Source organism: Apis dorsata, unplaced genomic scaffold, assembly GCF_000469605.1.
Source record: "Apis dorsata unplaced genomic scaffold, Apis dorsata 1.3 scaffold_523, whole genome shotgun sequence".
Taxonomy (NCBI): Eukaryota; Metazoa; Arthropoda; class Insecta; order Hymenoptera; family Apidae; genus Apis; species Apis dorsata.
Genome location: NW_006263746.1, coordinates 29,418 through 41,588, shown reverse-complemented (window position 1 = coordinate 41,588; position 12,171 = coordinate 29,418). Strand labels below are relative to the sequence as shown.

Here is a 12,171-nt window from a genome sequence, read left to right as displayed (position 1 = left end):
TAAAAAAATATATTTGTTTATATTTATTATAAATTAAATGTTAATATTGAACCATATTAATTATTTTTTTAATATTTTAATATATGTATACAATACGTTATTTTTTATGTACAATTTTAGAAATATTTATAAATCTTGTAACTATATATTTAAGTAATACAATGCTTTTTTTTTATATAAAGTATAAATATATACTTTACAAATGTACAATTTTCTCTTATAATTATATCATAATAAAAAAAAGTATTGTAATATTTGTAATTAAGAAGATTATATATATTCAACTTTTAACCATTTACATTAAAAAAAAATAAAGAAACATTTTATTTAGTCTTAAAAATATTTCTTCTATATTGATATACACAACACAATAAATCTATAAATGTATATCTAAAAAATTTGATTAAATAATATTAATTTCGCACAGCCTCAAAAGTGAAATAATGTAAAATTTGTTTAATTTCATTTTACATAAATAAAAATTAATAAAACAAATACCTTTTAATCATCATCTGATTCATCAACTTTTTTTTGTATATCTTCAAGTTTTTCTTCTTCTTTATAATGTCGATATTCTGGTTTTAACTCCCACATATTTCTGTGAGGATTTTTCAAATTATAATTACAAACTTCATTTAATATTTCCTTTAGATATACCTATATATAATATGAATGAATAAATAATAATTAAAATTGATATAATGTATATGAATATATTATTTGTAAATAAAACGTTATTTACAATAGGTTGTCTTGTAATCTTCACAAGATCTCTTATGTTATAATATTGATGTTTTTCAAATGCAGCAAATAACATATCCAATACTGCATCTTTATCATCTCTCATCTTTTTACCTTCTGCTTTTTTCTTTTCTGCATATTCAATCTATAAAAATATTTATAATAATAATATAAAAATGTTTATATAATATATTTAAATATTTAAGTAATATAATATTATATATTATTATATATAATATTAATATACTCACATTATGCTTATGATCAGAAACTGGTTTGAAATTTTGGACTACTCTATCTAATTGTTGAACTTGTCTTTGTGGTACAGAAGCCCTTTTAATACTTTGTAATTTTAATTTCATGTAACAATTATCAGCTAAAGAAATAAATGTAAGTTATATACATGTATTCAATAATAAAATATTTTAAATATTTTGAGATGATATTTTTACCATATGGACGACATTCTAATTTTTGTACAATTCTTCCTTCCATATAAAGTTTTTCAGTTTCAGGAACTATAGAATCTGAACTACTTGAAGCTAGAAAAGATGAATTTATTAAAATATATAATAAATATCTTATGTTTAAATATTTTTTGCAATAACTTACGAGTAACATGAGAAAATACACCTAACATTTGTTTTGTTACTGTTGTAACATCTAATCTATGTTGTTTTGGAATTTCTTCCTCTCCAGGTTCTTTTAAAGCTAAAACAGCTTCAGATAATCTAAGAGATACTTCTGCTTTTTGACCAGGATTTCTAATAATATATATATATGTAATATATTGCTTTTATAAAATTATGACATTAAATATGATTTAATAATTACATTTAAAAACATACTTAGTTATCTTTAATTTACCAACTTCTATATTGCCAGGTGCTTTTTCCCATTTATTTGCTATATATTTAGGTACCTTCACAAGCCATACACCTCTGCCTGCATTACTTAAATCTAATTCTTTTTCTGTATGTGACACATTCGCAGACATGATTTATTTAAAAAGAAATTTTATTTCAAAAATCAAATATTATATAGTAAAATAAATAAAATTATATTATATATAATATTTCTATATTTCATAGAAGGAAATATATAAGAAATATATAATAATAAATTTTAATTATTCTAATTTTATTAATAATCTAATAATAATACTAATAATAAATCTAAATAGTTATTCGATTTAAAAAATGTAATGCCTATCAGTTTTTTTATTTATACAGTTAGGTTACAAAATATATGATATATATTTCAAAATACATGAATAGAACTAACCATTGATAACAAATATTTTAGATTCACTACACATAAGGAAATATGATTAAGTTTTACAAATATTATACATTAAATAAGATTCTAAATTAAAATATACTTTATTTATATTTTTTATTATATAAAATTATTGTAAATTACAAATTGAATAAAATATGAAATAATTTGCGATTTAATGTTAATAATTTTTATACTATACATAACTATAGTTACATACGATGCGGATTTAAAAAACAATAAATTTAAAATAGTAAATATAATAATAAATACAAAATAATAAAAATAATTGAGTTTATAAATTCTTTTCTCATTAAATTTAAATAAAATTATTTTCAAAATAATATATTGATTATACATATTTTATAACAAACATAATAATATTTATAAAAAAGTGTATGATATTTTTAATTTCTTTTTCTTATTTTTTCTTCAATATTTATAAATAAATGAATAATTTATTGTTTTTTACAATAATATTATGAAATATAAATAATTTTAATTGAATAATATATATATGGAAATATCAAATAATCAATGCAAAACATAACCTCTTAAAATAATTTTGATAAGAAATATAAATTCATTTTTCAAATTCTTATAAGAATTTTGTATATAATTCAAATAATATTTTTTATTATAAAATGGCATCTACATTTACTGTTATAACTCGACAAATTTCAATATTATCAACATGTTATGGTAAACGAAATTTTCGTATGATTCAATTATACAATAAAAGAGGTAGTCGTATGTTTAAGGAAGAACGAGCTAAAAATCCACATTACGATATTCCTATTGATAGTAAGTATATCTTTATTTACAATATATGATAATATTTCTCTTATATATTTTTAATAACCAAAATGGATAATTACATTTTATATGTAATAATTAATAAATATTTTCAGAAAGAGGTGTAAAATCAACAGGGATGTGGGTAAAAAACAAATGGGTTAATATACCAGAAATGATACCAGAACTTGTTGTTCCTTCTTTAAAAGATTTTCATTTAAAACCATATGTTTCTTATAGAGTTACAGATTTTACTAAGCGTGAATTTACAGCTAAAGATTTATTTAATATAGTATATGCTGATAAAATAAAAAAAGATTTTGTTGAGGGTAAATTAGATCCAAATGGTGAATCATTAAATCCTAGTGAAAATGAAAAAATGACACCTGAAGAAGCTAGGGAACATGCTGAAATGACTGGTACAGATATTTTTTTAATGAATAAAAAAGAGATTAAATAATATAAAATATTTCTATTAATTGTAATATGTATTAAATTTTCATTGTAATTGAATAATTATCTTCAAATAAAATAGATTCAATATTATATTTTACATAATGTTTTATTCAATATGCTGATACGCACAATGTATACATTTCTTGACAATTTTGTAATTTATAAACATTAATTATTTACCATCATATATGATCTTTAAAAAATCATATATTAAGTACAAAATATTTAATTTATTGCAAATACAAAAACAGTCTGTTTCAATTATAAATGGAGTGTATTGCATATTTTCATTGATTTTACATAATTAGATTATTTTACTATATTTTTTCAATATCACACTAATTGATGGTAAATAATTATTTTACAAAGTACTTATATGTATTAATTAGACAATATATCAGCAAATAATAATTTCATATCATGTCACTTTTGCAAATATTTTTACTGCTAATAATCTTGCAAAATTCAATGGTATTTTAATGAAATAAACTTATTTAATGATAAATTAATATTTATAAATGATATATATTTTATGAAGTTTTGAATTTTTATCATTCTAAAAAAGACATAGATGAAAATACGTAACATACCAAAATTGATTTTTCAATTCCCTTTGAATTTCTCTAAAACAGTTTTCGAAATGTCTTCTTGAGAATAATATGCCAGAACAAGATCTCGCATGATTATGCTAACTTAACAACTATTTTTTTTTACTTATCAAAAGATTTTTTGAGCGAAGTTTGATTGTTTTTGTTGGGTAAAAAATGGCGGAAAATTTGAATATTAAAGTCGTTGTCAGTTGTGCGCGGCCGGTATTGCTTCCTACTGACTACTAAAATCTAATACATATTTGCTTTAAAAAGTGCTGTATTCGTATCAAAATTTAACATATTTTTAATTTAAAATATAAACATATTTAAGTTAATATTAATTTCATTTCTTTTCATTTAATAATAATTATGTAAAAAGTTCATACAGCAGAACTATTTTGTTTTGAATAAAATGATAATTTTGTACTTACATGCAAAATATAATACCAATAATTTAATGCAATTTATATTTTTATATAGAAAATAATAAAATATACACACATAATTCAAAATATAAACAGTCACATAGTTATTTTAAATATTATGTATACAATAATTTTATTTAAACGTTTTTACAGAATGCAGCACTTTTTTCTTTATTTTAAACAGCAGCTACTATTTATCACTATTTATTGTTTTATTATTTCTTAATTTTCTATAACGATCATAATGAAGAGTGGAATGACGAAACACCTAGTTTTGTACAATATTATTAGATAGATATTAATAAAAACGTATAACAAAAAATTTTAACTTGGTTTCTTCATTTTATTAATTCCACTCTTCAATAAATAGAAAAGCATAAGTGGCATAATTCTTGCATTTAAGTTTAAATTAATTTTATTTCGTACGTTTTTATGAAATGAAATATATTATTATTTTACATACATTTTATTATTATATTTTTTTTATTGAGCATTGATTCTTCTTGTTTTATTTTTTAAATTTTATTTGAATTATGTATTTTAATTAATTATTTACCAAATATTCAAATGGAAGTTAATAAAATTCATAAATTGCGATCGATTTTTATATACTATCTTCTGATTCTGATTGATTGCTTTATAATATCATAAAAATAATAATACATATAAATAACACATTGTTGTCATTATATGATAATTTACTGAAATGAATAGTGTTCAAGAAGCATATCAAAAGTATTTTTCGTTAATTATCATTAAAATATGTATATGTATACACATTGTGCTTTCAATTAAATGCCATTGTAAAACAAGACATATGCCACTTGCTCATGAATATAAACTTGGTGTTTTCTCTTGTTAATTATCAGTCTATGATATAATTGGATATTTGACTGAGAAAATCAGCCAATTAATAAGGCAGGCGCACATGCTACTATATGACAAAGATTTTTAACAATATTCATTATATATGCACGAAATATGTCATGTTATTTTATGAATGAAATATATGAATATATAAATATATGATAAAATGTGATGCTCAAAGCACATGGGAAAACCAAATTTGAATAAAAGCAAATCTTTGACATTTAGTATCATGTACCTTCCATTTAATTAAAGATTTTGCGTATGAAAGCTAGAATATTATGGAGGAAACAGTTCTATAATGAAATTTATACAACAGTTTAAATACGTAAAAAATAGATACAATAGAATACATAATCATAAAAATAAAAATACTGATATGGAAAGACTAGGAAGGCAATACTGCTTATTGTATTTTGTATATCTAATCTAGTCTTTCAGACTCAAAATCTCCAACACTAAAAATACAACAAGATAGATGTTTATTCCATTGGATCTCCAACGTTTTCGAAGATGGTTGAATGAGGGTTGCTTCCAGTGGGCCATAAGAAACCACCTACACTGCCAGGTGGCAAATATGATGCTCCTCCACTGAGACCCACCTGATATATTTTCTTCTTTAAATTATTTACATTTGTATGTATATTCAAAATTTAATATCTTTATTAATATCTTATTATTAAAATGTTAAAAAACAAGAGTATTAAAAATATTAAAAAATAAAATTTAGAAAGCCAAATAAGGAAAATACAAATAATATGCTACAAATAATATGCATTTTCCAAGCTTAATGTTGAAATATATTTAATATTGTATTGTTTAGGAATTCAATCATAATAATTGTGCTAATATGATAGTTTTTGTGATTGTTGAATTATGTATTAGTGCAAATGTCGCGTTGTTATTGTTTATGTATTTAACAGGCAAATAAATAACTATTTCAAAATCATATTGTACAGTTATCAAAATAAAATTTTAGTTTTCATTTATATATATATATATATATATATATATATATGTATATGTTAAAAATAAAAATATGGTAATTTATATAAATACATCATTTCTTAAAAAAAAAAAAAAAAAAATCAAAATTTTTTTGTTAACTGTACATTGACTTTAATTGGATTGGTACATGCATGAATTAAGGCAAATTAGAATGAACAATAAATCGCCAAATTAAAGAAAAATAATTTTTTATTTGCATCTAACACAAATAATTGTGCTTTTGTATCACAAATAACGTCTAATCGCTATTATAAACAATACTAATGATATTTACATAAATTCATCATTGTGAACATGATACACGTTCACAACAATATTAACATTATGAAAGGAACAAGTAACATAATATTCTATTTTGAGTTCGAATATAGATACGCAATTTTGGCATGATTTAAACTTGTTCCAAAAGAACAATGACGTCATGATCGTTGGACAAATACCAACAAGTTATTTTGTATTCCTTTCCGATAATTTTTTTATATTTAATCCAAACGATTTTTAAATTTCTATTTATAGAATTACCTGTTGGCTCCACAGCAGTGTCCTTTCTGCTAACTGACAATCTGCTGCAAGTCGAGATGGTAAACTTTTCCATCTTTCTTCATCTCGTTTTCTTTCTCTATCAAAGTCTCTATCAACATGTCCCTGAGATAAAGGTGGTAAGATCTGTGTTCTTTGAGCTAGTTTATAACTGTCTTGTCTTGGTACGTGATCAGTGCGTCTAGTGCTCGTTGATACCGATATCGGAGTTGGACTTCCTCCACCTCTGTGTCTGTGATATAAGTTTCGTTTTTGTTGCAACATACGTTGTTGCACTAGCAATTGTAACTGTGTACTGGAATCACCACGAATTTTAAATTGTGCTTGATTTTCTGGTGGTGTAGATGGTGGTCTTAAATGAACAAGATCTAAATGACCTCTAGCTTTGCCAGAATCTATAAAAATAATATAAATTTTTCAATAAGTTTATGACAAAAAATTTATATGATTGAAAATGTTTGTTTTAATACCTTGAATACTTCGCTGCTTGGTCGGTCTATCTCCTCCACCTTGTTGAAAAAACAATAATCTGGGTCCACCATCTGAAGCTCTACGACCTTGAGAAACTCTTGATATTCTACCGGTAATTGGCGATGGACTCATAGGTGGTGGAGGCGTGCAAGAGGGCAAGCTACTTGTAAATGAATTTGCCCCTGAGTAATCTGGTGGGCAACCAGAATCAAAACTAGATTCAAAAAGCTCGGATGACGAACTACCACTACCACCCGCAATAAATAATGTTGTTCGACTAGGAGGATCAATAGAATCCATAAGAGGGGTATCAAAATGCTGTTGGTAATCACTCAATCTTCGATTAACTATTTGACTGTCAATTCGTTGACTAATATCTTGATCTAGGCCTAATCTATGTTCCTCAAGTTTAATTTGAGCTTCTCTCAATTCATCACCACTTGGACCTTCCTCTAAATCACCTTCTGCACTACAGCATCCTTCATCAGTTGAAGAACTAGTTGAACTAAATCTTTTTCCTCCTCGAGTTGCATCTTCCCTTGTTCTAGAAATAAATACGTAAACCAAATTTATCCAAAATATTCTAATTATTTGATAAAAGTTACTGTAGTGACAAATAAATATCAATTACAAAAATTTTTTTTAATCTTGTCCCTCCTATTTTTGCTGCATCGTTTTTATTAATATTAAAATATATAAAAATATGTAAAAAGCCACGAATTATAATAGAATTATAACAGAAACTATACAACATATGGCGATATAAAAACAAAATAAATATTTAATATTGGAATAACTCAAAATAAGAGGAAAGCAATGAAATAAAATGAAAGAATTACCAAAAATAAAGTGACAGCAAAGCACTTCCAATCCAACCTGTCCTGAAAATCTTCAATACATGCGTCACCGTCAATAAAGATCAACGTCCCACTAAGCTATCGCTGTAAATAAAAATTGTACAATTAACATTTAATTTTTTACAAATTCTTTTGACGGGCAGGATTGGAAGACAAGTAAATCGTCATTTTGATAAAAATTTTATAAATAAAAATAAAATTTAAACTAATATTATTAATAAATAAATAATACAAATAATTGTATTAATTAAATAAATAATATACCTTGACTTGAATTTATCTTCTTTTGTTCTTGCAACACTTGGCCAACAAGCATTATTTGTAGTGCTACTGATACGATGTTGTTTTAATCTTTCCAATAATAAGAAATAAATAGCAGCATGATGATCATAGCTACTATTCCTTAATGACTAAAAGAAATAAGAATATTGTTTTAATAAACACAATTTATATTTAAAATATATTATTATTATATTAATATAGTATTATTACAAATAAAATATTACTATAAGTATATATATAGTACATAATATAGTTTATAAATAAATATACCTCTCTAGTTCGCGTAATATCTATGCCTAAACTATGCATAAGTCGAAGTATTTGTTCATTTGGTTCTTGGATAGATGATGATGACCTTGTTATAATCATTGAACAAATAGTATCTGCTGATCCAGCCATCCAACGATGTCTCTTTATTTGTGGAATAGTATATCGTTTTGTAGGTTCCAAAACTAACATTTTTCGAATTAAACTTTCACAATCTATAGATAAAAAATAAAAATTTATTATATTAAATATTTCAATTTTTTAAATAAAATTTTAAATTAATGTAAATATATATTTTAAATGTAATACCTGTACTCATGAAATATGGAATTCTAAATCTTCCACTTAAAACACGATCTCTTAAAGATTGAAGGGTAGATCCATCAAAGGGCAGTGCTCCACATACTAATACATATAATACGACACCTAAACTCTATAATAATAAAACAATAATATAATAAATTATTTACATTATATATTATATATTATATAAATATATATAATTTCCTTACCCATACATCAATTTCAGGACCAGCATAATGTTTTCCTCGAAAAACTTCTGGTGCTGCATAAGGAGGGCTTCCACACCATGTACTTAATCTTTCTCCAGGTGAAAATCTATTACTAAAACCAAAATCAGCAATCTTAACATTCATCTGAGCATCTAAGAGTAAATTTTCAGCTTTGAGATCACGATGTGCTACACCCGTTGCATGGCAGTATTCAACCGCAGAAAGTATTTGAGCAAATGTTGCACGAGCTCTGGGTTCTCCCATTCTTCCATATCGTGCAATATAGTCAAATATTTCACCCTTACTTGCATATTCACATACCTAACAAATAATAAAATCATTTAATATTCATTTTTAAAATTTTTTAAAATTTAAATCAAAGAAAATCAAAAAATTATTGAAATATACCATATATATCATATTTTTTGTTTCCATTACTTGATATAATTTGACAATATGTGGATGTTCTAATTGCTTCATTATTTCTACTTCTCTATAAACTTTTTCAAGATTAGTAGGATCTAATTGTGTTTTATCAATTATTTTAATAGCCACCTAAAAAAAAATATTGAATTTTTTTTAAGAAAAAACATAGAAAATATATATAATAAGCAAATATAATAAATCATATCTACCTCTGTCTTAGTAATACGATGTCTAGCTAATTTTACCACTGCAAAGTTTCCTTTGCCAATGGTACCTTCAATATCATAAAATCCTACACGAATTTGTTTTTTTCCTTGTCCCACTCCAGAATCCATTTTAATTAAAAAATGTGTTTATTAACAAATAACTTGAAATGATTATATTTTTTTTATTGTATTGTATAAATAAATTAAATTACTGAAAACAAAAAGAAAAGATACTTTAATATTTATCATAAAATAATATTTTAAAATAGTTTTTATTTTCTTAAGTAATATATTAATCTGTGAATATATTAATTTTTCATTGCTTCTATCTAATAATAGATAATAAAATTTCATTATATATGTATACAAATTGAAAGTTTTTTGAATTTAGAAGTTTTATTACAATTCTCGATCGAAAAAAACATTTTTAATGAGAATCGTTCATGCAATTATATGCACAGCATATCAGAACAATATTGTTATTTCGAATAAAAATACTAAAAATTGAGGAAGGCTTTGCAAAAGAACCTTCCTTACAAAAATGTAAAAGCTTCCTGCAACAAGTACAATAGCTATTCTCACTGACGTCATGGATCGACAACGACCTCTTGCCTATCGACGGGTCCAGGATCGATACTTGTCGATAGTCCTCGATAAGATAAAAGAAAAAAAAAATAGAAGTAGAAAAAAAGGCCAAAAGAATATTGATATTTATAAATTATTTTAAGCAATATGTCGCTTTTCTTCAAACACGACACAAGAAATATAACTAACATTAAATGACAAATGCTCACTATACTTACATTCGATCTTTGCTTGAATTACCGGATATGACACGTTCCGAACCGGTAGAACCGTTTTTGAAGCAAGAAAATCGTTTTGGCGCTACCGACCTCAATGGGTACGTAAGGTCGGAGAGCCGATGCCATCGGTAAAAAATCGTCCTTTACGTTCACGAGATTCCAAATCTCGTTTTAAAGTGGCGGCGGTCCTAAGACAAGAGTCGTAGGAGCTTCGCGTAATACGACGGTTCGATACCGACTGACCGACGGCCATGTTGCTACCCCCCTGCTATGCTAGAGTCGCTGGCCTCGTCTCTCTCTCACTCTTTCTCTCTCTCTTCCCTCATCACCCTCCTTATCCCCTTGTCTACTTCCACCATTCTTAGCGAACTACACTACACTACCATTACCACCAACACCATCTCGCGTCGTTTTTCCCCACCAGATTCCTACACCACTACTGTCATGGAACGCGTGCACGCGCGCACACACGTTATCTTCGACAATTGACGTCAACGTACCTACGTGCTACTATCGGCTCATCGTTAATTGTTCCTGGGTGTAATTGCAAGGCAAATAGCTCATATGCTACCACGTGGTGGACAAACTTCTTTCTTATCTTTGCTCAAATGATTTCTTTCGTTGATAATTGTTATACACTGATCGGTTGATTACATGCATACTGTCAATACAATTCGATCCGTTATTTCAATGAGATTCATGTAGTTCACAACAAAGAGAAAGTATAATATGTGTACAAATATTTAATTATTTTATATAAGTGATATATTGATTAATATATGATTTTTTGTATTCAAAGATTTTATGCACGATATTCAAACTCGACTATAATATAATAGTTCTATTTTGTATTTGGATTAAAAATATTTTATGGTTTTATAAATAATTATAAAAAATATATATAAACATTACTTTTAATTTGTTATCTATATGGATAATTTCTTTTCTGATAGTCGTCAGTGATTTTACGATCATTCGTCATCGACAATTGCAGATAATTAATCCAGTAAATACTGGTAATTTTTTTAAAAGATTGACGTCAAAGTTAAGTTTTCTATCGTAAATATTTTTTAATAATCCACGTGCTACATATTTTATGATCTACATTAAGATTAAATATTTTTTACATGATATGAAGAACAGAAATCATTTTAAAACGAAAAACTAATTGTGCTTAAATCGGCAATATTTCATTTATTGTGGTAGGTTAAAGGACTTCGCACGATTATTATTTTGCTATTATTTTCATTATTAAAGTAGTTAAAACATCAAAAACTAATAAGAATTTTGTCATTAGTATCGATTACATATTATCTTATTGATTATTTAATATTTTTCTATAAAATCCTTATCTTGATTATACCAAAATTTTTATGCATATAATATAACTTCTATATATAAGAGCATAAAAAATTTTTATGTGTTCATTTTTACAAATGGATAATTTTTTATTTGCAAAAATATTCATTAATAATAAATTTCTACATATCACAAAATGAAATAGTAAACTACTTTAGCCTTGAATAGAAATTAACACGTCATAAGCATATGTTTATTAATATGAAATTCATAGATTAAGTTTTTATCAATTTTTTCAAGTTTCTTGATTATAGAAAATACACGCATAAAATTGTAATTATAAAAAAT

General features: G+C 24.9%; 3 protein-coding genes across 5 annotated transcripts; 1 reads left to right on the top strand and 2 right to left on the bottom strand.

Annotated features, from left to right (window-relative positions):
* Positions 1 to 499: 499 nt before the first annotated feature.
* Positions 500 to 1,811, bottom strand: LOC102670582 (general transcription factor IIF subunit 2). Its single transcript, XM_006620591.2, has 6 exons — positions 1,590 to 1,811; positions 1,354 to 1,505; positions 1,194 to 1,283; positions 993 to 1,117; positions 743 to 886; positions 500 to 657 (listed from the first exon to the last, which is right to left on the bottom strand). Exons 1-6 carry the CDS (start codon positions 1,736 to 1,738, stop codon positions 502 to 504), a joined length of 816 nt encoding a protein of 271 aa, XP_006620654.1. The 5' UTR covers positions 1,739 to 1,811; the 3' UTR covers positions 500 to 501.
* Positions 1,812 to 2,420: 609 nt separating this feature from the next.
* On the top strand, positions 2,421 to 3,367 carry LOC102681911 (39S ribosomal protein L41, mitochondrial). Its single transcript, XM_006620589.2, has 2 exons — positions 2,421 to 2,823; positions 2,931 to 3,367. The coding sequence occupies exons 1-2, from the start codon at positions 2,664 to 2,666 to the stop codon at positions 3,272 to 3,274; spliced, it is 504 nt and encodes a 167-aa protein (XP_006620652.1). The 5' UTR covers positions 2,421 to 2,663; the 3' UTR covers positions 3,275 to 3,367.
* A 1,645-nt stretch (positions 3,368 to 5,012) lies between these two features.
* LOC102681694 (serine/threonine-protein kinase par-1-like) lies at positions 5,013 to 10,804 on the bottom strand. 3 transcript variants are annotated; one of them, XM_006620587.2, is made up of 10 exons: positions 10,525 to 10,804; positions 9,725 to 9,932; positions 9,498 to 9,644; positions 9,090 to 9,410; positions 8,887 to 9,010; positions 8,581 to 8,792; positions 8,293 to 8,438; positions 7,171 to 7,715; positions 6,683 to 7,095; positions 5,635 to 5,769 (listed from the first exon to the last, which is right to left on the bottom strand). In XM_006620587.2, exons 2-10 carry the CDS (start codon positions 9,848 to 9,850, stop codon positions 5,635 to 5,637), a joined length of 2,169 nt encoding a protein of 722 aa, XP_006620650.1. In that variant the 5' UTR covers positions 9,851 to 9,932; positions 10,525 to 10,804. The 3 variants fall into 3 exon arrangements, with proteins under 3 accessions (XP_031368715.1, XP_031368716.1, XP_006620650.1); XM_031512855.1 differs by lacking the exon at positions 10,525 to 10,804 and having other exon boundaries at positions 5,013 to 5,769; XM_031512856.1 differs by lacking the exon at positions 10,525 to 10,804 and having other exon boundaries at positions 5,013 to 5,754.
* Between the last annotated feature and the right edge of the window lie 1,367 nt (positions 10,805 to 12,171).

Bases quoted from the DNA above. Each gene is read 5' to 3' on its own strand.
- LOC102670582 (XM_006620591.2), bottom strand. From the start codon at position 1,738: ATGTCTGCGAATGTGTCACATACAGAAAAAGAATTAGATTTAAGTAAT. The intron at 1,506-1,589 runs GTATGTTTTTAA...ATATATTATTAG, and splicing joins GGTAAATTAAAGATAACTAA to AAATCCTGGTCAAAAAGCAG. The intron at 1,284-1,353 runs GTAAGTTATTGC...CATCTTTTCTAG, and splicing joins TGTATTTTCTCATGTTACTC to CTTCAAGTAGTTCAGATTCT.
- LOC102681911 (XM_006620589.2), top strand. From the start codon at position 2,664: ATGGCATCTACATTTACTGTTATAACTCGACAAATTTCAATATTATCA. The intron at 2,824-2,930 runs GTAAGTATATCT...AAATATTTTCAG, and splicing joins TTACGATATTCCTATTGATA to AAAGAGGTGTAAAATCAACA.
- LOC102681694 (XM_006620587.2), bottom strand. From the start codon at position 9,850: ATGGATTCTGGAGTGGGACAAGGAAAAAAACAAATTCGTGTAGGATTT. The intron at 9,411-9,497 runs GTATATTTCAAT...ATTATTTGTTAG, and splicing joins CAAAAAATATGATATATATG to GTATGTGAATATGCAAGTAA. The intron at 7,096-7,170 runs GTATTAAAACAA...TTATTTTTATAG, and splicing joins CAAGCAGCGAAGTATTCAAG to ATTCTGGCAAAGCTAGAGGT.